The following is a 25,887-nucleotide window of genomic DNA, read 5'->3' on the forward strand; positions in this document are numbered from 1 at the left end:
TGTGGGGGGTTACATCGCGCTGGGATTGCAGTGTGGGGGTTACATCACCCTGGATTTGCATTGTGGGGGGTTACATCGCCCTGGGATTGCATTGTGGGGGGTTACATCACCCTGGGATTGCATTGTGGGGGGTTACATCGCTCTGGGATTGCAGTGTGGGGGTTACATCACCCTGGGATTGCATTGTGGGGGGTTACATCGCCCTGGGATTGCATTGTGGGGGGTTACATCACCCTGGGATTACATTGTGGGGGGTTAAATCGCCCTGGGATTGCAGTGTGGGGGGTTACATCGGCCTGGGATTGCATGGTGGGGGGTTACATCGCCCTGGGATTGCAGTGTGGGAGGTTACATCGGCCTGGGATTGCATGGTGGGGGGTTACATCGCCCTGGGATTGCAGTGTGGGGGGCTATACTCATAGTACTGCAGTGAGTTGGTGACTTTCCCTATAGTGTTGCAGTGTGGAGGGTAGATTATACACTTTGGGGTACATACAGTGTCCCTTCTAGACAGCGAAGGAAGTGGGGTTGAGTGGAAGCAGTGGAGCAATATGTAGTGAAGGAAGCACTATGGTGGGTAGTTCTCTTCCCTCTGGTCTCGCACGTCAGTCTCCATGTGCAGTAAGTGTTCCCTTTGGGGGGGGCAAGATATTTTTTACACACAGGGGCTGTTTCTATGTATTATGCAATAATGCAACATGTCAATAAGACGGATAATGTCCCGACATGTCCATGTACCACTGCTTTCATTAAATGTTTTGCAAGAAGCGCGAGTGTGTGGCCCCTGCTTGGCCCTTTTTTATTTGGGGCTATAGTGTTAGTACATACATAATAACCAAGTTAAATAAAACCCACACACAGTCATCAAGTGCAACCTCCAGGTCCTATTACTGGCACATGTTGGGGTTCTACATGTTTCTGTAGAGAGGTAGGTATGAATGGGTGGCCACCTACAGGGTTTCATCCCACTTCTTCCACACAGGTAAGTGGCTAATGGTGCAAATAATAATGGTGCAAATAAGGAGCAGTTGTTGTGATGAGGATGGGTTTATTCAGGGTACTAGATACACATGGAAGTCTCATCTCCAGCAAGACAACCTGCTGTAAGAAATATGTTCTTCTTGTCCATCCTCATTGGCTAAGCTTGGCCACCTACATCATCTGGTTTCTTTGGGGCAGAGAAAGTGAGGGATACAAGGTGGCCAGGCAGATGTAGAGTGGGTGGGGCACCAGGAGGCCAATAAGTGATGTTCTAAAGGCAGAAGCTAAGTAGCAACATCTCTGCAGGTTTCTGAGGGAACGTATTTAGTATCTCACATCAGAGACTTGATCCAGTTAACCACAAGGGAACTCTGGGACATGGACTTAGTCACACTCATTGTGGGGTGACACAGGGGCCCAATGGGAGATACAGTATCTACAGGACACACTATGGGAGGGGATTGATAACGTTGCTAAACCCTAAATACGGGGTCACAAGTTCCACAGAATTTGTTCAAAAATAAAAGTTGAAATGTAATAACTAAAAACTCTCCTGTTCCAATGTCTTTGTTTCTGCCCCCCCCCCCAAATCTTGAAGGAAACATGGGAGCCACAGTGCAGAACTCACTAGTCGAGTTGTACGAGGGTAGAACGGCGCCATGTTCTCTGCTCCGGCATCAGCAAGGCGGAGTTACATCTGTACATATCTAATGATCTCACCAAGGTCGTAGCCAGTCACAGCAAAGCTCCCCCCCTGGGGGTCACAGAATCGGGCCCCGCAGATCTGTGTGTCGGTCACACACTCGGAATGACAGTGCTCCACCTACAGGAGACACATGTAATTACACTCGGGTCAATCCATATCCACTGCTGTGTAAGAGAAACCATGTTCCCCAAGCAGACTGAACTCCCACCCTTGGGGCTGTTGGACAGATCTGATCAAACCCCATGAGTAGAACCCCTTAGTTCCTCTGCTCTATCACTCACAATGCATAGAATTTCTTGGACAACACCCCAAATATTGCTGTGAGCAGCATGGGCTTCTTTAGTATTCAGCAGAGCAGATAGACATTGTCCCCAAACTTGTCCCTCGCTGAACCCCACAAACTACTGTCTTCAGGCTCCTGAACTGCACAATCAGCTTTCCTCACAGGGATCCCCCCAGTATTCCTCAAATCCCAGGGTTCCCTTCTCATATCATCTCAAGGGTGAACTGTGCTGTGGCCCTCACTATTATCAGCACCATGTCTTTAGGGCCCCACAATACCAACCTCAATTGTCCCACAGTCTGAGCGGCTCAACTGCCAGATCTGTATGAAGGAATCTTCTGCTCCAGAGAGAAGCTACGAGGAAGGAGAATATCAGCACTTTATGATAATATACACTCTTTCATATCACTCCTCCTCCTATTGCTCCATAGAACACTTCCTATAACTTTGTACCCCGAGTGTGTATGGCTGCCCCGCCTGTACCCCGAGTGTCTATGCCCGCTTGTACCTCGAGTGTCTATGGCCGCCCCGCCTGTACCCTGAGTGTCTATGGCCGCCCCGCTTGTACCCCGAGTGTCTATGGCCGCCCCGCTTGTACCCCGAGTGTCTATGGCCGCCCGCCTGTACCCCGAGTGTCTATGGCCGCCCGCCTGTACCCCGAGTGTCTATGCCTGCCCCTCCTGTGCCCTTTATCAGTCCGTATCCATATGAAACATCTGAGATAAAGATCCTCTCACCTTCCCTGACTCGGGTGCAATATCGAGGGTGTAAATCCAGCGGGCGTGTGCATCCACCTCCACATTTAGGGCCCCTGTTGCCGCATCAAACACCCGAATCTGCCCCGTTCCATAAGCAGCAGCAATGACTCCATTCCACAACTTCACTGAGGAGCAGGAAACCCTGGGGAACAAACCTGATTAGTCAGTTCTCTGTTCTCCAATAAGAGCAGCTCACCCCACGCGTCTCCCCACTTACCCGTAAGCAGAGATCTTGTTCAGTAGTTTGAATTCCTCGCCCCCCCCACACTTCCAAACACACAGGGCCCCGGAGTCATCAGCAGTCACCAGATCCGCAGCGCTGTCCTGTGAAAAACACTCTAATATCATCATGTGTCCCTGCCCCTCATATACATACTGCCCTTATATACATAAACATACTGCCCCTTATATACATACTGCCCCTTATATACATACTGCCCCTCATATACATACTGCCCCTTATATACATACTGCCCCTTATATACATACTGCCCCTTATATACATACTGCCCCTTATATACATACTGCCCCTCATATACATACTGCCCCTTATATACATACTGTCCCTTATATACATACTGCCCCTTATATACATACTGCCCCTCATACACATACTGCCCCTTATATACATACTGCCCCTCATACACATACTGCCCCTTATATACATACTGCCCCTCATATACACACTGCCCCTCATATACATACTGCCCCTCATATACATACTGCCCCTTATATACATACTGCCCCTCATATACACACTGCCCCTCATATACACACTGCCCCTCATATACACACTGCCCCTCATACACATACTGCCCCTCATATACATACTGCCCCTTATATACATACTGCCCCTCATACACATACTGCCCCTTATATAAATACTGCCCCTTATATACATACTGCCCCTTATATACATACTGCCCCTTATATACATACTGTCCCTTATATAAATACTGCCCCTCATACACATACTGCCCCTCATATACATACTGCCCCTTATATAAATACTGCCCCTCATACACATACTGCCCCTTATATACATACTGCCCCTTATATACATACTGCCCCTCATATACATACACATTCTGCCCCTTATAAACATACTGCCTCTCATATACATACTGCCCCTCATATACATACATACACATACTACCCCTCATATACATACTGCCCCTTATATACATACACATACTGCCCCTTATATACATACACATACTGCCCCTTATATACATACTGCCCCTTATATACATACTGCCCCTTATATACATACTGCCCCTTATATACATACTGCCGCTTATATACACACTGCCCCTCATATACACACTGCCCCTTATATACACACTGCCCCTCATATACACACTGCCCCTCATATACACACTGCCCCTCATATACACACTGCCCCTCATATACACACTGCCCCTTATATACATACTGCCCCTTATATACATACTGCCCCTCATATACACACTGCCCCTCATATACACACTGCCCCTCATATACACACTGCCCCTTATATACATATACATACTGCCCCTTATATACATATACATACTGCCCCTTATATACATACATACTGCCCCTTATATACATACTGCCCCTTATATACATACATACACATACTGCCCCTTATATACATACTGCCCCTTATATACATATACATACTGCCCCTCATATATATACATACTGCCCCTTACTAGCTGTACCCCAAACAACATCTGCCATATGTGGTGCACTAGAGCCGACTGTCATCCCATACAGCCACACATGAGGGGGCAAGGCTGGGGCTAAAGAGTTCATACAGGACTATAGACCCAAAGCCGCTAAGAAAGGAGCCGAAGAAGCTAAAGAAGAACCAAAGGTAAGTTACACTGAACACTGTTTTTTTATTGCACCTCTGGCCACCAATAATTTTTTTTTAAATATTCTATGGGGCCCCTGACCACCAATGTTTTTGAAAACTTTTATGGGGGGGGGCTGGCAATTTTTTTTTATTTATGGGGGGAGGGCTGGTCACCAATGATTTTTTTAGGGGGTGTGACCACCAATGTTTTTTTTAAAAACTTTTATGTGGGACCCTGGCCGCCAATTTTTTTCTTTCTAAATTATAAGGGGGCCCTGAGCAGCAATGGCTGTAATAACTTGTGAGTGAGGGGGGTGGGCCCAGAAAATGTTGCTGTATGGGGCCCCCGTGATTTCTCTCATTCACCTGCCTCATCAGATGCTAAACAGCCAGAGCCCCCCCTATACTTACCTAACTTCTATACACGACATCACTGATTGGCTCCCTGTGACACTGTAAATGGAATGTCCCTCCCCCTGTGCTCAGGCTCCTCAGTACATGATTGGCTCTCCCCTTGTGACCCAGTTACTGGGGTGTCCCGGGCCCCTGTACCTTGTCTGTAGCAGAGTCACTGGCAATGTCGGTGATGGGTTCCCTGTGCTCAGCCAGAACCTCTGCCAGGGTGATGTTGGTGCCTTTGGCCGGGATGTCAAAGACGAGGACCAATCCAGAGGAAGTCCCTGCAGAAACACAGCGGGTCACGTCCAATCAAATTGTTTCTCGCTACAGAAATGTATTGATGAGTGGATTAAACAGCAACAGGTAAGTAATTCCCCAACATGTCTTTGCTGTGTGATGTGTACATGATATTGTATGTGATAGTGTAAGTGATAGTGTAAGTCATAGTGTAAGTCATAGTGTATGTGATAGTGTATGTGATAGTGTATGTGATAGTGTATGTGATAGTGGTATGTGATAGTGTAAGTCATAGTGTAAGTCATAGTGTAAGTCATAGTGTAAGTCATAGTGTAAGTCATAGTGTAAGTGATAGTGTAAGTGATAGTGTAAGTCATAGTGTAAGTCATAGTGTAAGTCATAGTGTAAGTCATAGTGTAAGTCATAGTGTAAGTCATAGTGTAAGTCATAGTGTAAGTCATAGTGTAAGTCATAGTGTAAGTCATAGTGTAAGTCATAGTGTAAGTCATAGTGTATGTGATAGTGTAAGTCATAGTGTAAGTCATAGTGTAAGTCATTGTGTAAGTCATAGTGTATGTGATAGTGTAAGTCATAGTGTAAGTCATAGTGTAAGTCATAGTGTAAGTCATAGTGTAAGTCATAGTGTAAGTCATAGTGTAAGTCATAGAGTAAGTCATATTTACAACATTCTGTACGTCAAGTGATAGTGTAAGTCATAGTGTAAGTGATAGTGTAAGTGATAATGTATATGATAGTGTAAGTGATAATGTATATGATAGTGTAAGTGATAATGTATATGATAGTGTAAGTGATAATGTATATGATAGTGTAAGTCATAGTGTAAGTGATAGTGTATGTGATAGTGTAAGTGATAGTGTATGTGATAGTGTATGTGATAGTGTATGTGATAGTGTAAGTGATAGTGTAAGTGATAGTGTAAGTGATAGTGTAAGTCATAGTGTAAGTCATAGTGTAAGTCAGTGTATGTGATAGTGTAAGTCATAGTGTAAGTCATAGTGTAAGTCATAGTGTAAGTCATAGAGTAAGTCATACTTTACAACATTCTGTACGTCAAGTGATAGTGTAAGTCATAGTGTGATAGTGTAAGTGATAATGTATATGATAGTGTAAGTCATAATGTAAGTCATAGTGTAAGTCATAGTGTAAGTCATAGTGTAATAGTGTAAGTGATAGTGTAATAGTGTAAGTGATAGTGTAAGTGATAGTGTAAGTCATAGTGTAAGTCATAGTGTAAGTCATAGTGTATGTCATAGTGTAAGTCATAGTGGTAAGTCATAGTGTAAGTCATAGCGTAAGTCATAGCGTAAGTCATAGCGTAAGTCATAGCGTAAGTCATAGTGTAAGTGATAGTGTAAGTGATAGCGTAAGTCATAGCGTAAGTCATAGTGTAAGTGATAGTGTAAGTGATAGCGTAAGTGATAGCATAAGTGATAATGTATATGATAGTGTAAGTGATAGTGTAAGTGATAGTGTAAGTGATAGTGTAAGTGATAGTGTAAGTGATAGTGTATGTGATAGTGTAAGTGATAGTGTATGTGATAGTGTAAGTGATAGTGTAAGTCATAGTGTAAGTCATAGTGTAAGTCATAATGTAAGTCATAGTGTAAGTCATAGTGTAAGTCATAGTGTAAGTCATCGTGTAAGTCATAGTGTAAGTCATCGTGTAAGTCATCGTGTAAGTCATCGTGTAAGTGAACCCCAATATTTAATGGCAATGAGTACAAAGACAATAAATCAAATGCAGGAATTAACCAATTTCATTCATTTCTCAAAAATCTCTGTTTATTTTACATTTGATGGCAGCAACATGTTTCAATAGGGTTAGGGTTGGTGTAATGCTGAAAGGGTGTTTCTCAGAAGTAAAGATGGGGGGTACCTAACTCTGTGACACACTCAATGTGGTGCAAATATTTGGGGGGGGGGGGCCTGCATTAATACACATGGTATAGGCAGCTGGCACATCTGTGATGGTATGGGGGTACATTAGAGCACATGGGGGTGCTTATTTGAGAAAGACAATGCTTCATGTATAACACCAACATGGCTCCCTGCGTTACATGATACAAACAAGATGGAAGCTGTGGCTGGGAATAGAGGGGGGAGAGGGAGGTGGGTATGGGAGAGATACAAGTAAGGGGACACAGACAGTGGCTGAGCACTTACCTACACAGATGTACTGACCCCTGGCAGGAGCGATACCCCGGGCAAACACTGCCTGAGCTGCCACAGAAACAGATGCAAAAAACAGTTATAAGAAGGTTCCAGTATGGCACCCCAAGAGCTTGCAATTCCTTGGCACTAGAACAGTAGGTGGACCCCCCTCCTACAGGAGCTGACACAGGCAGGTATGGGGTACAATACAGCCCCAAGATCTTGCCATTCCTTGGCACTAGAAGAGTAGAAAAAAACCCATCCTACAGGCAGTTATGGGGTACAGTGTTACCCACCCATGGCAAGGTGAGAATGGAGCAATCCATTACCTGGGGGGGTTTCCAGGGCATCGAGTGCGTGCCAGTAGACCATAATGGAGCCGTCTGATTCGTACATCTAGAGACAATAAGACAATGTGCAATCCTGGGCATTAACAAACAGTTTAGGGAGTAGATCTGCTGGGACCTTAGTTGTCCTTTAATTTAATTTGTAAAGACCCCAGCCCACTAGAAGCATTGGGAGACACTGGGTGCCAGTCTGGGTACATTTACTAGCTATGTGTTCAGATATGAGTCCAATAGTAAAGCCAATGAACAAGTCCCATCATGGAGCCCAGACACTACTCCCCCACAAACACCTGCTTAATGTGGGTCCATCCAATCAGAGGAGCATTAATAAGTGACGCTCAGTAGCACCCAGTGCTGAATGGGTGTATGAGAACAGGGTGCTGGAGGGAAAGCATGAGATGCACAAGAGCTCACACTCACGGGACCAGCGACACCATCCAAGGCAAAACTTTTGTACCTGAATTCCCTTCTGTGAGGTCAGAACCAGCAGTACTCTCGTTGGCAGAACACACCATGATGCCTGAAAAATACAGTGCCCATCACCAACTGTGAATATACACAGGTAGTCATATAACAGTGTCAGTAGAGGAGGGTACAGGTGAGTATATAACAGTGTCAGTAGAGGAGGGTACAGGTGAGTATATAACAGTGTCAGTAGAGGAGGGTACAGGTGAGTATATAACAGTGTCAGTAGGGGAGGGTACAGGTGAGTACATAACAGTGTCAGTAGGGGAGGGTACAGGTGAGTATATAACAGTGTCAGTAGAGGAGGGTACAGGTGAGTATATAACAGTGTCAGTAGGGGAGGGTACAGGTGAGTATATAACAGTGTCAGTAGAGGAGGGTACAGGTGAGTATATAACAGTGTCAGTAGGGGAGGGTACAGGTGAGTATATAACAGTGTCAGTAGAGGAGGGTACAGGTGAGTATATTAACAGTGTCAGTAGAGGAGGGTACAGGTGAGTATATAACAGTGTCAGTAGGGGAGGGTACAGGTGAGTATATAACAGTGTCAGTAGAGGAGGGTACAGGTGAGTATATAACAGTGTCAGTAGGGGAGGGTACAGGTGAGTATATAACAGTGTCAGTAGAGGAGGGTACAGGTGAGTATATAACAGTGTCAGTAGAGGAGGGTACAGGTGAGTATATAAAAGTGTCAGTAGGGGAGGGTACAGGTGAGTACATAACAGTGTCAGTAGAGGAGGGTACAGGTGAGTATATAACAGTGTCAGTAGAGGAGGGTACAGGTGAGTATATAATAATGTCAGTAGAGGAGGGTACAGGTGAGTATATAACAGTGTCAGTAGAGGAGGGTACAGGTGAGTATATAACAGTGTCAGTAGGGGAGGGTACAGGTGAGTATATAACAGTGTCAGTAGAGGAGGGTACAGGTGAGTATATAACAGTGTCAGTAGAGGAGGGTACAGGTGAGTATATAACAGTGTCAGTAGGGGAGGGTACAGGTGAGTATATAACAGTGTCAGTAGAGGAGGGTACAGGTGAGTATATAACAGTGTCAGTAGAGGAGGGTACAGGTGAGTATATAACAGTGTCAGTAGGGGAGGGTACAGGTTGAGTATATAACAGTGTCAGTAGAGGAGGGTACAGGTGAGTATATAACAGTGTCAGTAGGGGAGGGTACAGGTGAGTATATAACAGTGTCAGTAGAGGAGGGTACAGGTGAGTATATAACAGTGTCAGTAGAGGAGGGTACAGGTGAGTATATAAAAGTGTCAGTAGGGGAGGGTACAGGTGAGTACATAACAGTGTCAGTAGGGGAGGGTACAGGTGAGTATATAACAGTGTCAGTAGAGGAGGGTACAGGTGAGTATATAATAATGTCAGTAGAGGAGGGTACAGGTGAGTATATAACAGTGTCAGTAGGAGAGGGTACAGGTGAGTATATAACAGTGTCAGTAGAGGAGGGTACAGGTGAGTACATAACAGTGTCAGTAGGGGAGGGTACAGGTGAGTACATAACAGTGTCAGTAGAGGAGGGTACAGGTGAGTATATAACAGTGTCAGTAGAGGAGGGTACAGGTGAGTATATAACAGTGTCAGTAGAGGAGGGTACAGGTGAGTACATAACAGTGTCAGTAGGGGAGGGTACAGGTGAGTACATAACAGTGTCAGTAGAGGAGGGTACAGGTGAGTATATAACAGTGTCAGTAGAGGAGGGTACAGGTGAGTACATAACAGTGTCAGTAGGGGAGGGTACAGGTGAGTACAAAACAGTGTCAGTAGAGGAGGGTACAGGTGAGTACATAACAGTGTCAGTAGAGGAGGGTACAGGTGAGTACATAACAGTGTCAGTAGAGGAGGGTACAGGTGAGTATATAACAGTGTCAGTAGGAGAGGGTACAGGTGAGTATATAACAGTGTCAGTAGAGGAGGGTACAGGTGAGTATATAACAGTGTCAGTAGAGGAGGGTACAGGTGAGTATATAACAGTGTCAGTAGAGGAGGGTACAGGTGAGTATATAACAGTGTCAGTAGAGGAGGGTACAGGTGAGTATATAACAGTGTCAGTAGAGGAGGGTACAGGTGAGTATATAACAGTGTCAGTGGAGGAGGGTACAGGTGAGTATATAACAAGTGTCAGTGGAGGAGGGTACAGGTGAGTATATAACAGTGTCAGTGAGGAGTGTACAGGTGAAGTATATAACAGTGTCAGTGGAGGAGGGTACAGGTGAGTATATAACAGTGTCAGTAGAGGAGGGTACAGGTGAGTATATAACAGTGTCAGTGGAGGAGGGTACAGGTGAGTATATAACAGTGTCAGTGGAGGAGGGTACAGGTGAGTATATAACAGTGTCAGTGGAGGAGGGTACAGGTGAGTATATAACAGTGTCAGTAGAGGAGGGTACAGGTGAGTATATAACAGTGTCAGTAGAGGAGGGTACAGGTGAGTATATAACAGTGTCAGTAGAGGAGGGTACAGGTGGGTATATAACAGTGTCAGTAGAGGAGGGTACAGGTGAGTATATAACAGTGTCAGTAGAGGAGGGTACAGGTGGGTATATAACAGTGTCAGTAGAGGAGGGTACAGGTGGGTATATAACAGTGTCAGTAGAGCAGGGTACAGGTGAGTATATAAAAGTGTCAGTAGAGGAGGGTACAGGTGAGTATATAACAGTGTCAGTAGGAGAGGGTACAGGTGAGTATATAACAGTGTCAGTAGGAGAGGGTACAGGTGAGTATATAACAGTGTCAGTAGAGGAGGGTACAGGTGAGTATATAACAGTGTCAGTAGAGGAGGGTACAGGTGAGTACATAACAGTGTCAGTAGAGGAGGGTACAGGTGAGTATATAACAGTGTCAGTAGAGGAGGGTACAGGTGAGTATATAACAGTGTCAGTAGAGGAGGGTACAGGTGAGTACATAACAGTGTCAGTAGAGGAGGGTACAGGTGAGTATATAAAAGTGTCAGTAGAGGAGGGTACAGGTGGGTATATAACAGTGTCAGTAGAGGAGGGTACAGGTGAGTATATAACAGTGTCAGTAGAGGAGGGTACAGGTGAGTATATAACAGTGTCAGTAGAGGAGTGTACAGGTGAGTATATAACAGTGTCAGTAGAGGAGGGTACAGGTGAGTATATAACAGTGTCAGTAGAGGAGGGTACAGGTGGGTATATAACAGTGTCAGTAGAGCAGGGTACAGGTGAGTATATAACAGTGTCAGTAGGAGAGGGTACAGGTGAGTATATAACAGTGTCAGTAGGAGAGGGTACAGGTGAGTATACAACAGTGTCAGTAGAGGAGGGTACAGGTGAGTATACAACAGTGTCAGTAGAGGAGGGTACAGGTGAGTATATAACAGTGTCAGTAGAGGAGGGTACAGGTGAGTATATAACAGTGTCAGTAGGGGAGGGTACAGGTGAGTATATAACAGTGTCAGTAGGAGAGGGTACAGGTGAGTATATAACAGTGTCAGTAGGGGAGGGTACAGGTGAGTATATAACAGTGTCAGTAGGGGAGGGTACAGGTGAGTATATAACAGTGTCAGTAGGAGAGGGTACAGGTGAGTATATAACAGTGTCAGTAGGGGAGGGTACAGGTGAGTATATAACAGTGTCAGTAGGGGAGGGTACAGGTGAGTATATAACAGTGTCAGTAGGGGAGGGTACAGGTGAGTATATAACAGTGTCAGTAGGAGAGGGTACAGGTGAGTATATAACAGTGTCAGTAGGGGAGGGTACAGGTGAGTATATAACAGTGTCAGTAGGAGAGGGTACAGGTGAGTATATAACAGTGTCAGTAGAGGAGGGTACAGGTGAGTATATAACAGTGTCAGTAGAGGAGGGTACAGGTGAGTATATAACAGTGTCAGTAGGGGAGGGTACAGGTGAGTATATAACAGTGTCAGTAGAGGAGGGTACAGGTGAGTATATAACAGTGTCAGTAGAGGAGGGTACAGGTGAGTATATAACAGTGTCAGTAGAGGAGGGTACAGGTGAGTACATAACAGTGTCAGTAGAGGAGGGTACAGGTGAGTATATAACAGTGTCAGTAGAGGAGGGTACAGGTGAGTATATAACAGTGTCAGTAGGGGAGGGTACAGGTGAGTATATAACAGTGTCAGTAGAGGAGGGTACAGGTGAGTATATAACAGTGTCAGTAGAGGAGTGTACAGGTGAGTATATAAAAGTGTCAGTAGAGGAGGGTACAGGTGAGTATATAAAAGTGTCAGTAGAGGAGGGTACAGGTGAGTATATAACAGTGTCAGTAGGAGAGGGTACAGGTGAGTATATAACAGTGTCAGTAGAGGAGGGTACAGGTGAGTATATAACAGTGTCAGTAGAGGAGGGTACAGGTGAGTACATAACAGTGTCAGTAGAGGAGGGTACAGGTGAGTATATAACAGTGTCAGTAGAGGAGGGTACAGGTGAGTATATAACAGTGTCAGTAGAGGAGGGTACAGGTGAGTATATAACAGTGTCAGTAGAGGAGTGTACAGGTGAGTATATAACAGTGTCAGTAGAGGAGGGTACAGGTGAGTATATAACAGTGTCAGTAGAGGAGGGTACAGGTGAGTACAGGTGAGTACAGGTGAGTACAGGTGAGTACAGGTGAGTACAGGTGAGAACAGGTGAGTACAGGTGTATAACAGGTGTGTACAGGTGAGTACAGGTGAGAACAGGTGAGTACAGGTGTATAACAGGTGTATAACAGGTGAGTACAGGTGAGTACAGGTGAGTACAGGTGAGTACAGGTGAGTACAGGTGAGTACAGGTGTATAACAGGTGTATAACAGGTGAGTACAGGTGAGTACAGGTGAGTACAGGTGAGTACAGGTGAGTGTATAACAACAGGTGAGTACAGGTGTATAACAGGTGAATAGTGAGAGTAGTGAGAGTAGTGGTAGAAGGTGGGTGGGTACCTGCATGATGAGGGAGGAGCTAACAGTGACACTCCCCTCCTTGGACTGCAGTTGTCGATGAGAGAAGTTGAGTCCGTCGGCGGAAGCGCTGACCATATTGACCGTGTTGCCATGGACAACGGAGAAGTAGGTGAGACTCTTGTCAGTGATTGGCAGGACACTGAGGTTATTGTATAGAGCCGAGGCACTGCTCTTCATCTGTATACTCTTGTCCTTCCGGTACATCCTACTCCTCTCTCTCTATAGCTCTGTATATCTACTCGCCGACCCCTCTCTGTAGCTATCTACTCGCCGACCCCTCTCCGTCACTCACCTCTTCTTATCTCTGGGCCTTTCTCTCTCTCTGACCAGTAAATGTAAGAAATCGCTGTGGAAGTAGCGGGGTCTCTGTGGGTGAGTCGAGGGGTCGGTGAATGTCCGCAGGTCAATAAGGAGCGGATCCGGTCGGGGCGTCTCACATCCCGTTGCTATAGCAGCAGTAAGACTTCCTGTCATTTCTACTCGTCCGTGTCGTCATCTGTGTGCGCCGGCCGCTCTCTAGTTGCTAGGCAACGACATACACAGCGAATCAGCGACTGGCACATCTGAGCTCCCCGCTGATACAGACTGTGAGTGTGAGTCACTGAGGCAATACAAGTGTGAGTGTGAGTACAGACACTCCTGTAACATCTTCTCTGTCCCCACAGGTCTCGCCCTGTCCTCAATCCTGAGCCGCTACTTTATCCAATGAGTAAAACTTCCGCCATTGTACGTGGCGTGCGTGAGGCCACAGCCCAGGTAATTACCGACCCCTCCGACCCTCTCACTCACTCCCACTCACTCCCACTGTCTCCCACTCACTCCCACTGTCTCCCACTCACTCCCACTCACTCCCACTGTCTCCCACTCACTCCCACTGTCTCCCACTCACTCCCACTCACTCCCACTGTCTCCCACTCACTCCCACTCACTCACTCTCACTGTCTCCCACTCACTCCCACTGTCTCCCACTCACTCCCACTCACTCCCACTGTCTCCCACTCACTCCCACTGTCTCCCACTCACTCCCACTGTCTCCCACTCACTCTCACTGTCTCCCACTCACTCCCACTGTCTCCCACTCACTCCCACTGTCTCACTCTCACTCACTCCCACTGTCTCCCACTCACTCCCACTGTCTCACTCTCACTCACTCCCACTGTCTCCCACTCACTCCCACTCACTCCCACTGTCTCCCACTCACTCCCACTGTCTCACTCTCACTCCCACTGTCTCCCACTCACTCCCACTGTCTCACTCTCACTCCCACTGTCTCCCACTCACTCCCACTGTCTCACTCTCACTCCCACTGTCTCCCACTCACTCCCACTCACTCCCACTGTCTCACTCCCACTCACTCCCACTCACTCCCACTGTCTCACTCACTCCCACTGTCTCCCACTCACTCCCACTCACTCCCACTGTCTCCCACTCACTCCCACTCACTCCCACTGTCTCACTCCCACTCACTCCCACTGTCTCCCACTCACTCCCACTGTCTCACTCTCACTCCCACTGTCTCCCACTCACTCCCACTGTCTCACTCCCACTCACTCCCACTGTCTCACTCTCACTCACTCCCACTGTCTCCCACTCACTCCCACTCACTCCCACTCACTCCCACTGTCTCCCACTCACTCCCACTCACTCCCACTGTCTCACTCTCACTCCCACTGTCTCCCACTCACTCCCACTGTCTCCCACTGTCTCCCACTCACTCCCACTGTCTCACTCTCACTCCCACTGTCTCCCACTCACTCCCACTCACTCCCACTGTCTCACTCTCACTCACTCCCACTGTCTCCCACTCACTCCCACTCACTCCCACTCACTCCCACTGTCTCACTCTCACTCACTCCCACTGTCTCCCACTCACTCCCACTCACTCCCACTGTCTCCCACTCACTCCCACTCACTCCCACTGTCTCACTCCCACTCACTCCCACTGTCTCACTCCCACTCACTCCCACTGTCTCCCACTCACTCCCACTGTCTCCCACTGTCTCCCACTGTCTCACTCTCACTCACTCCCACTGTCTCCCACTCACTCCCACTGTCTCCCACTCACTCCCACTGTCTCCCACTCACTCCCACTGTCTCCCACTCACTCCCACTGTCTCCCACTGTCTCCCACTCACTCCCACTGTCTCACTCTCACTCCCACTGTCTCCCACTCACTCCCACTCACTCCCACTGTCTCACTCTCACTCACTCCCACTGTCTCCCACTCACTCCCACTCACTCCCACTCACTCCCACTGTCTCACTCTCACTCACTCCCACTGTCTCACTCTCACTCACTCCCACTGTCTCCCACTCACTCCCACTCACTCCCACTGTCTCCCACTCACTCCCACTCACTCCCACTGTCTCACTCCCACTCACTCCCACTGTCTCCCACTCACTCCCACTGTCTCCCACTCACTCCCACTGTCTCACTCTCACTCACTCCCACTGTCTCACTCTCACTCACTCCCACTGTCTCCCACTCACTCCCACTGTCTCCCACTCACTCCCACTGTCTCCCACTCACTCCCACTGTCTCCCACTCACTCCCCCTGTCTCCCACTCACTCCCACTGTCTCACTCTCACTCACTCCCACTGTCTCCCACTCACTCCCACTCACTCCCACTGTCTCCCACTCACTCCCACTGTCTCACTCTCACTCCCACTGTCTCCCACTCACTCCCACTGTCTCACTCTCACTCACTCCCACTGTCTCCCACTCACTCCCACTCACTCCCACTCACTCCCACTCACTCCCACTTTCTCCCACTCACTCCCACTCACTCCCACTGTCTCACTCTCACTCACTCCCACTGTCTCCCACTCACTCCCACTCACTCCCACTGTCTCCCACTGTCTCCCACTCACTCCCACTGTCTCCCACTCACTCTCACTGTCTCCCACTCACTCCCACTTACTCCCACTGTCTCCCACTCACTCCCACTGTCTCCCACTCACTCCCACTGTCTCACTCTCACTCACTCCCACTGTCTCCCACTCACTCTCACTCAATCCCACTGTCTCCTACTCACTCCCACTGTCTCCCACTCACTCCCACTGTCTCACTCTCACTCACTCCCACTGTCTCCCACTCACTCCCACTGTCTCCCACTCACTCCCACTGTCTCCCACTCACTCCCACTGTCTCACTCTCACTCACTCCCACTGTCTCCCACTCACTCCCACTGTCTCCCACTCACTCCCACTGTCTCCCACTCACTCCCACTGTCTCCCACTCACTCCCACTCACTCCCACTGTCTCCCACTCACTCCCACTGTCTCCCACTCACTCCCACTGTCTCACTCTCACTCACTCCCACTGTCTCCCACTCACTCCCACTGTTTCCCACTCACTCCCACTGTCTCCCACTCACTCCCACTCACTCCCACTGTCTCCCACTCACTTCCACTGTCTCACTCTCACTCACTCCCACTGTCTCCCACTCACTCTCACTCACTCCCACTGTCTCCCACTGTCTCCCACTGTCTCCCACTGTCTCCCACTGTCTCCCACTCTCACTCACTCTCACTGTCTCCCACTCACTCTCACTCCCACTCACTCCCACTGTCTCCCACTCACTCTCACTCATTCCCACTCACTCCCACTGTCTCCCACTCACTCTCACTCACTCCCACTGTCTCCCACTCACTCCCACTGTCTCCCACTCACTCTCACTCACTCCCACTGTCTCCCACTCACTCTCACTCCCACTCACTCACTCCCACTGTCTCCCACTCACTCTCACTCCCACTCACTCCCACTGTCTCCCACTCACTCTCACTCACTCCCACTGTCTCCCACTGTCTCCCACTCACTCTCACTCACTCCCACTGTCTCCCACTCACTCTCACTCCGACTGTCTCCCACTGTCTCCCACTCACTCTCACTCACTCCCACTGTCTCCCACTCACTCCCACTGTCTCACTCTCACTCCCACTCACTCCCACTGTCTCACTCTCACTGTCTCCCACTCACTCCCTCTGTCTCCCACTCACTCCCACTGTCTCCCACTCACTCCCACTGTCTCCCACTCACTCCCACTGTCTCCCACTCACTCTCACTCACTCCCACTGTCTCCCACTGTCTCCCACTGTCTCCCACTCACTCTCACTCACTCTCACTCACTCCCACTGTCTCCCACTCACTCTCACTCCCACTCACTCCCACTGTCTCCCACTCACTCTCACTCACTCCCACTGTCTCCCACTGTCTCCCACTCACTCTCACTCACTCCCACTGTCTCCCACTCACTCTCACTCCGACTGTCTCCCACTGTCTCCCACTCACTCTCACTCACTCCCACTGGCTCCCACTCACTCCCACTGTCTCACTCTCACTCCCACTCACTCCCACTGTCTCACTCTCACTGTCTCCCACTCACTCCCTCTGTCTCCCACTCACTCCCACTGTCTCCCACTTACTCCCACTGTCTCCCACTCACTCTCGCTCCCACTGTCTCCCACTCACTCTCACTCACTCTCACTCACTCCCACTGTCTCCCACTGTCTTCCACTCACTCTCACTCACTCCCACTGTCTCCCAATCACTCCCACTCACTCCCACTCACTCCCACTGTCTCCCACTGTCTCCCACTCACTCCCACTCACTCACTCCCACTCACTCTCACTCACTCCCACTGTCTCCCACTCACTCTCACTCCCACTGTCTCACTCTCACTGTCTCCTACTGTCTCCCACTCACTCCCACTGTCTCCCACTCACTCCCTCTGTCTCACACTCACTCCCTCTGTCTCCCACTCACTCCCTCTGTCTCCTACTCACTCCCACTGTCTCCCACTCACTCTCACTCACTCCCACTGTCTCCCACTGTCTCCCACTGTCTCCCACTCACTCTCACTCTCACTCACTCCCACTGTCTCCCACTCACTCTCACTCCCACTCACTCCCACTGTCTCCCACTGTCTCCCACTCACTCCCACTGTCTCCCACTCACTCTCACTCCCACTCACTCCCACTGTCTCCCACTGTCTCCCACTCACTCCCACTGTCTCACTCTCACTGTCTCCCACTCACTCCCTCTGTCTCCCACTCACTCCCACTGTCTCCCACTTACTCCAACTGTCTCCCACTCACTCTCACTCCCACTCACTCCCACTGTCTCCCACTGTCTCCCACTCACTCTCACTCACTCCCACTGTCTCCCACTCACTCTCACTCACTCTCACTCACTCCCACTGTCTCCCACTCACTCTCACTCCGACTGTCTCCCACTGTCTCCCACTCACTCTCACTCACTCCCACTGTCTCCCACTGTCTCCCACTCACTCCCACTGTCTCACTCTCACTCCCACTCACTCCCACTGTCTCCCACTCACTCCCTCTGTCTCCCACTCACTCCCACTGTCTCCCACTTACTCCAACTGTCTCCCACTCACTCTCGCTCCCACTGTCTCCCACTCACTCTCACTCACTCTCACTCACTCCCACTGTCTCCCACTGTCTTCCTCTCACTCACTCCCACTGTCTCCCAATCACTCCCACTCACTCCCACTGTCTCCCACTGTCTCCCACTCACTCCCACTCACTCACTCCCACTCACTCCCACTCACTCTCACTCACTCCCACTCACTCCCACTGTCTCCCACTCACTCTCACTCCCACTGTCTCACTCTCACTGTCTCCTACTGTCTCCCACTCACTCCCACTGTCTCCCACTCACTCCCTCTGTCTCCCACTCACTCCCTCTGTCTCCCACTCACTCCCTCTGTCTCCTACTCACTCCCACTGTCTCCCACTCACTCCCACTGTCTCCCACTCACTCCCACTGTCTCCCTCTCACTCACTCCCACTGTCTCCCACTTACTCCCACTCACTCCCACTGTCTCCCACTGTCTCCCACTCACTCTCACTCACTCCCACTCACTCTCACTCACTCCCACTGTCTCCCACTCACTCTCACTTACTCCCACTGTCTCCTACTGTCTCCCACTCACTCTCACTGTCTCCCTCTCACTCACTCTCACTCACTCACTCACTCCCACTCACTCTCGCTCACTCCCACTCACTCTCACTGTCTCCTACTGTCTCCCACTCACTCACTCCCACTGTCTCCCACTTACTCCCACTCACTCTCACTCACTCCCACTGTCTCCTACTCACTCTCACTTACTCCCACTGTCTCCCACTTACTCCCACTGTCTCCTACTCACTCTCACTTACTCCCACTGTCTCCCACTTACTCCCACTGTCTCCCACTCACTCTCACTCACTCCCACTGTCTCCCACTCACTCACTCCCACTGTCTCCCACTTACCACCCACTTACTCCCACTCACTCCCACTCACTCCCACTGTCTCCCACTCACTCCCTCTGTCTCCCACTCACTCCCTCTGTCTCCCACTCACTCCCTCTGTCTCCTACTCACTCCCACTGTCTCCCACTCACTCCCACTCACTCCCACTGTCTCCCACTCACTCCCACTGTCTCCCTCTCACTCACTCCCACTGTCTCCCACTTACTCCCACTCACTCCCACTGTCTCCCACTGTCTCCCACTCACTCTCACTCACTCCCACTCACTCTCACTCACTCCCACTGTCTCCCACTCACTCTCACTTACTCCCACTGTCTCCTACTGTCTCCCACTCACTCTCACTGTCTCCCTCTCACTCACTCTCACTCACTCACTCACTCCCACTCACTCTCGCTCACTCCCACTCACTCTCACTGTCTCCTACTGTCTCCCACTCACTCACTCCCACTGTCTCCCACTTACTCCCACTCACTCTCACTCACTCCCACTGTCTCCTACTCACTCTCACTTACTCCCACTGTCTCCCACTTACTCCCACTGTCTCCTACTCACTCTCACTTACTCCCACTGTCTCCCACTTACTCCCACTGTCTCCCACTCACTCTCACTCACTCCCACTGTCTCCCACTCACTCACTCCCACTGTCTCCCACTTACCACCCACTTACTCCCACTCACTCCCACTCACTCCCACTGTCTCCCACTCACTCCCTCTGTCTCCCACTCACTCCCTCTGTCTCCCACTCACTCCCTCTGTCTCCTACTCACTCCCACTGTCTCCCACTCACTCCCACTCACTCCCACTGTCTCCCACTCACTCCCACTGTCTCCCTCTCACTCACTCCCACTGTCTCCCACTTACTCCCACTCACTCCCACTGTCTCCCACTGTCTCCCACTCACTCTCACTCACTCCCACTCACTCTCACTCACTCCCACTCACTCTCACTCACTCCCACTGTCTCCCACTCACTCTCACTTACTCCCACTGTCTCCTACTGTCTCCCACTCACTCTCACTCCCACTGTCTCCCTCTCACTCACTCACTCACTCTCACTCACTCCCACTCACTCTCACTGTCTCCTACTGTCTCCCACTCACTCACTCCCACTGTCTCCCACTTACTCCCACTCACTCTCACTCACTCCCACTGTCTCCTACTCACTCTCACTTACTCCCACTGTCTCCCACTTACTCCCACTGTCTCCCACTCACTCTCACTCACTCCCACTGTCTCCCACTCACTCACTCCCACTGTCTCCCACTTACCACCCACTTACTCCCACTCACTCCCACTGTCTCCCACTCACTCTCACTCACTCCCACTGTCTCCCACTCACTCCCACTCACTCCAACCCAGTCCATCTTAGTCCATTTCAGTTCATCTCAGTCCAAGAGGGGAGTGACATACCTTCCAACTGTGTCTCTCAAGTTTTTCTCCCTCCTTCCATTTTTAAATAAATAAAAGTACAATAAATATAAAAGTACAATAAATATAAAAGTACAATAAATATAAAAGTACAATAAATATAAAAGTACGATATAAATAAAAGTACAATATAAATAAACATATGATATAAATAAAATCATGGCCCATATTACACAACTTTCTTTTATTATTATTATTATTATTATTATTATTATTATTATTATTATGGTACAGTGATATATTATTGTCTATGGGGAAACGCAGAGCACGTCACGGACTGGCCAATCCAAGTCTCGTACAGAAAAGTCTCGCGCAGTGGCTGTGGCCCCTCTCCCTCCGGTGGCAGTGGAAATTGTGGCAGGTCGATTCACTGAGGATGATTGGGCATCTCTGGTGGCACAGGAAGATGGAGAGGAAGTGGTGGGAGACATTGTGGAGTCTTTGCTTGCCCTTGTAATGGAGAAATGTTTTAACATCTACCTAACCCGACAGGTAAGTTATATGGTACATCAGGTACTATCTACTCCGGCAGGTAAGTTATATGATAATCAGTCCCAGTTTGTACTTAGTCCAGCAGTGCATTAGCTACTAGCCCAACAGGTAAGTGACATAGTACATCAGGTGCTATCTAGTCTGGTGAGTAAGTGACATAGTACATTAGGTGCTATCTAGTCTGGTGAGTAAGTGACATAGTACATTAGGTGCTATCTAGTCTGGTGAGTAAGTGACATAGTACATTAGGTGCTATCTAGTCTGGTGAGTAAGTGACATAGTACATCAGGTGCTATCTAGTCTGGTGAGTAAGTGACATAGTACATCAGGTGCTATCTAGTCTGGTGAGTAAGTGACATAGTACATTAGGTGCTATCTAGTCTGGTGAGTAAGTGACATAGTACATTAGGTGCTATCTAGTCTGGTGAGTAAGTGACATAGTACATCAGGTGCTATCTAGTCTGGTGAGTAAGTGACATAGTACATTAGGTGCTATCTAGTCTGGTGAGTAAGTGACATAGTACATTAGGTGCTATCTAGTCTGGTGAGTAAGTGACATAGTACATCAGGTGCTATCTAGTCTGGTGAGTAAGTGACATAGTACATTAGGTGCTATCTAGTCTGGTGAGTAAGTGACATAGTACATCAGGTGCTATCTAGTCTGGTGAGTAAGTGACATAGTACATTAGGTGCTATCTAGTCTGGTGAGTAAGTGACATAGTACATTAGGTGCTATCTAGTCTGGTGAGTAAGTGACATAGTACATTAGGTGCTATCTAGTCTGGTGAGTAAGTGACATAGTACATTAGGTGCTATCTAGTCTGGTGAGTAAGTGACATAGTACATTAGGTGCTATCTAGTCTGGTGAGTAAGTGACATAGTACATCAGGTGCTATCTAGTCTGGTGAGTAAGTGACATAGTACATTAGGTGCTATCTAGTCTGGTGAGTAAGTGACATAGTACATCAGGTGCTATCTAGTCTGGTGAGTAAGTGACATGGCAATTAGTCCCAGTCAGTGCTTAGTCCTGAGGTGCCTTACTTACCCATCATGCCCTGTAGCAGCAGCACCGGATTCGTATCTACTCACATATGTTTGCGTGTTCTTGTCTAGATCATTCCTTACACTATTGGCCAAGCCCAGGATGCAATTCTTCAGATCACTGAGTGGGCTTTTGTGCCCAGAGATGAGGGGGAGACCATTCTGGAGAAGACATGGCAGAATATGAAAGAGCCCCTACCCTGCACCACCGACTCCTGGGCACAGGGCTGTGTCCCCATCATCCAGGCAGCCCCAAGCCCATGTCCTGGAGATACACAGGTAGCACATGTGTCAGTGTTGTGTGTCGTAGTGTTACATATCTTTATATATTGTGATATATATATATATTGATATTCCCATGATATCCCTTTCCATTACACAGGTGGCTTTGTTTGAATCCATCTCTGAGACTCCAGAACAAAGGTCTGACCATGCTCCGTCACAGCTTGATACAGACTGCATCTCAGGGCCATCAAACTCAACTGCACACCATGATCAGCCCAACGAGACAAGCAATGAAATGAAAAACATGGCCTCTACAGCCAAGGAACCTCCGCTTCTTCTACAGCCAGTGCCACCTGCCCATGAACCCAAGAGGAAGAAGACTTATCGTCCGTACCGTGGACCTCTCCGCTCGGCTGGCTTAAGAAACATCACTAAGTCTCTTGAAGATACGGAGAAGGAGATGTTGATGGAACAGCTGTTCAAAATGAGGGAGGAGGATGAGAATGATAGAAACTTCCAGCTTCTTCCCACCTCCCTGCACAATATCCTGAAGATCCAGCTGGGAAGGCCTCCACAGAAGAAAGGTGTCATCTATGATGATACTGGCAATGTTCTCTGTGTGCCAAAACTTGACCCTTCCAGGCTTCCTAGGCACAGCATATGCCCTCAGGTGGAGCTGATGGACCATACAAAAGAGACGGAGCACAGGGAGAAGAGACGCAGGCATGTAGGACGGCCTGTAGTTACTCGGCTTCCTAAGGCAGACATGAGGCTCAGAGAAAAAGAGACCCCTAGACTGGATCAAACTTATAGTGTCGGGATCACCCCAACAACCACTGACTCGCCCCAACTCATGCAGGATAGAGAAACATGTCATCCATATACCACCAGCAGCTCTGCCCTGACACAGGATTCCAAAAGTCCCTTCCCACTCTCAGCTGGTCTCCTATTGAATACCATGCGCCTGTCCCATGGAGTCACACTGCGGGAGGGTAACAGCACCGAGAGAGGGTCCTTGTACAGCCTACAGCTGGGGGACCCCATAGAGAAAAGGAGGGAACTAAAGCCAATACAAGCTTCTGTCACCCTTCCCAGAATCCCTGTGGAGCAGCTCATCAAGAACCACACCCCTCATGTGCGCCCCCCACCTACCTTCATTTCTTACTAGTGCCTCAAATGCCACACCCCTCATGCACCCCAACACCCACTTCTATATCTTATTAGTGCCTCAGAAGCCACACCCCTCATTCCATTCTAATTGCCTTTTACAGGAAGTGCTATGTGCAAAGGAAAGGTATTTCTCATTACTTACCTTTATTCTCTGTAATGAACTGAATGCTAATTATTTCCTGTTATGCAAATGAATGATCTTCAGCCACAACACTGTGAGTTATTCCTTGTTTTATCCCCTAGGTGCAGGTATGAATACTGTCATGTGATCACTAGGTTCATTTTAATATCATGTGGTCATGTGTGATGTCACCTATCAGTGATGTCATAATTCTTCCGTACAATGATTCCTGATAACCTTGAACATATTCGCTTTATGATGAGAGAAAGGAGAGCACAGTAATGCAGATTTACTGCTTGTGCTTTTCATCTATTGCAGACTGCTATACATACAAGCAGTTAATCTTTGTCTCATGGTAAAGCTGATATTTGGGATGACGGTGCATCCATAGGTAAACTGGATTGAAGCATTCGCTACGTGTGGCTACAGCCTGTGCGCTGAATCATTCATATTGTCTACAACCTTGAACATATTCATTGGGCACAATGTACTCATGGATGGAACTGGGATTGGGGTGCTGGTCATGTGATTTGACCTTGGGGGGGGATTAATGCTGCATGTGGCGTTAATGATTTCATATGTATTTAATTTGATGCCTGATGTCATTACAAGAAGGGGGGCAGTATTTAGTACATTTAATATCATGTAGATAATAATACTGCATATAGATATGGAGCTCCTGGAATTTGCCAACTTCACAATTCCCCAATAACATAGGAACTTGTAGGGTATTAATGGCAGAACTAGTACTCATAGTACTGGCCCCTCAGTGCTGCTCCTGGTATCTCCCTGGGCCCATCCACTTCATTCCTCCAACTGCTCTACTACATCTCATTTCTTAGCGCCGCTCACTCCTACATTACTATTTCATTACTATTACAGGAGGAGCTCTCAATGTGCTGGGGCTACAGTTTCCCATTGATCTCATTGTAAAGGTAAAGGGGAGACACGTGGTGGGGCAGTTAAAGATAAAAAGAGATAGGCGGCACTCCAGATAATGGGAATTTATTCCAACAGTGGATGGATGAAGCCAGAGGAGGGGGCAGAAGGAGCAGGAAGGAGGAATAGAGGAGGGGGCAGAAGGAGCGGGGTAGCTGGATAAAAGGAGGGAGCAGAAGGAGCAGGGAAGGAGTAAAGGAGGGAGTAATAGGAGAGGAGGGAGCAGAAGGAGTGGGGAAGCTGGAGGAGAGGAGGGAGCAAAAGAAGCGGGGAAGCTGGAGGAGGGAGTAGAAGGAGCTGGGAAGCTGGAGGAGAGGAGGGAGTAGAAGGAGCTGGGAAGCTGGAGGAGGGAGTAGAAGGAGCTGGGAAGCTGGAGGAGGGAGTAGAAGGAGCTGGGAAGCTGGATAAAAGGAGGGAGGAGAAGGGGCAGGGAAGCCGGAGGAGAGGAGGGAGAATTTTCAAAAAGCTGTACTTAGAAAACAGTTTAGGAAAAAATGGCCAACATGACCTGTAGGTAATTTTTCATGTAGATTCTTATTTTCAGAAGTAGAATTCTGGTTGTCAGTATCACTCTAAAGGGCAATTCACCTCCATTAACAAAACTGTAATAACACATAAAAACCATTAGCTGAACCGCAACCTCATTAGACGTTTGTGTTGATTGTTTATAGGCTAATTAGAATGATCAGTTTTCTATATACATGATCTAATCTCCTGTACTATATGGTGACTGGGGGTTACAGGTGATGCACTCAGTATAATCTCCTGTACTATATGGTGACTGGGGGTTGAATATATACATCATGGGGGAGCTGTGGGGACAGAAGCAGGGACAGTTGGAGGGCCGAGGAGGAACCAAGCAGCAGACAATCAAGCAGAGGCCCAGGGAGAGAAGGACAGTCCCACAGGTTGGCTAGGGGTCGCTCTAGGGAAGAAGCAGAGACAGAGGCCACAGAGCTAGGGATTGTGTATGAACTAGAGCTGCAGGAGAATCTGCTGAAAAGGAGCCTTTATTCAATACACGACATGTTTCAATCTCTTGCTCTTTATCAAGTGTATGTCAGCCAAA

At 48.5% G+C, this 25,887-nt stretch overlaps 2 protein-coding genes across 5 annotated transcripts; one reads left to right on the plus strand and one right to left on the minus strand.

Annotated features, from left to right (window-relative positions):
* Positions 1-1,031: 1,031 nt before the first annotated feature.
* On the minus strand, positions 1,032-13,509 carry wdr54.L (WD repeat domain 54 L homeolog). 2 transcript variants are annotated; one of them, NM_001096867.1, is given in 9 exon segments: positions 1,032-1,804; positions 2,253-2,324; positions 2,708-2,870; positions 2,946-3,052; positions 5,124-5,251; positions 7,392-7,448; positions 7,709-7,775; positions 8,184-8,246; positions 13,107-13,509. In NM_001096867.1, coding segments are annotated over 9 exon segments (1,014 nt in total). In that variant the 5' UTR covers positions 13,332-13,509; the 3' UTR covers positions 1,032-1,672.
* LOC108704854 lies at positions 13,462-23,969 on the plus strand. Of its 3 annotated transcripts, none has more exons than XM_018241555.2 (5): positions 13,462-13,584; positions 13,793-13,883; positions 21,095-21,322; positions 22,436-22,642; positions 22,746-23,969. In XM_018241555.2, the coding sequence occupies exons 2-5, from the start codon at positions 13,833-13,835 to the stop codon at positions 23,754-23,756; spliced, it is 1,497 nt and encodes a 498-aa protein (XP_018097044.1). In that variant the 5' UTR covers positions 13,462-13,584; positions 13,793-13,832; the 3' UTR covers positions 23,757-23,969. The 3 variants fall into 3 exon arrangements, with proteins under 3 accessions (XP_018097044.1, XP_018097042.1, XP_018097043.1); XM_018241553.2 differs by having other exon boundaries at positions 13,573-13,714; XM_018241554.2 differs by lacking the exon at positions 13,462-13,584 and adding an exon at positions 13,616-13,720.
* Positions 23,970-25,887: the final 1,918 nt, after the last annotated feature.

Source organism: Xenopus laevis, chromosome 1L, assembly GCF_017654675.1.
Source record: "Xenopus laevis strain J_2021 chromosome 1L, Xenopus_laevis_v10.1, whole genome shotgun sequence".
NCBI classification, from domain to species: Eukaryota; Metazoa; Chordata; class Amphibia; order Anura; family Pipidae; genus Xenopus; species Xenopus laevis.

Coding starts and splice junctions, on each gene's coding strand:
- LOC108704854 (XM_018241555.2), top strand. CDS start 13,833: ATGAGTAAAACTTCCGCCATTGTACGTGGCGTGCGTGAGGCCACAGCC. Junction 13,884..21,094: donor TGCGTGAGGCCACAGCCCAG/GTAATTACCGAC, acceptor GGGGAAACGCAG/AGCACGTCACGGACTGGCCA. Junction 21,323..22,435: donor ACATCTACCTAACCCGACAG/GTAAGTTATATG, acceptor GTTCTTGTCTAG/ATCATTCCTTACACTATTGG.
- wdr54.L (XM_018241545.2), bottom strand. CDS start 13,331: ATGTACCGGAAGGACAAGAGTATACAGATGAAGAGCAGTGCCTCGGCT. Junction 5,252..7,391: donor GGGTCAGTACATCTGTGTAG/GTAAGTGCTCAG, acceptor GTGTTTCTGCAG/GGACTTCCTCTGGATTGGTC. Junction 2,325..2,707: donor TTGCACCCGAGTCAGGGAAG/GTGAGAGGATCT, acceptor CCTTCCTCGTAG/CTTCTCTCTGGAGCAGAAGA.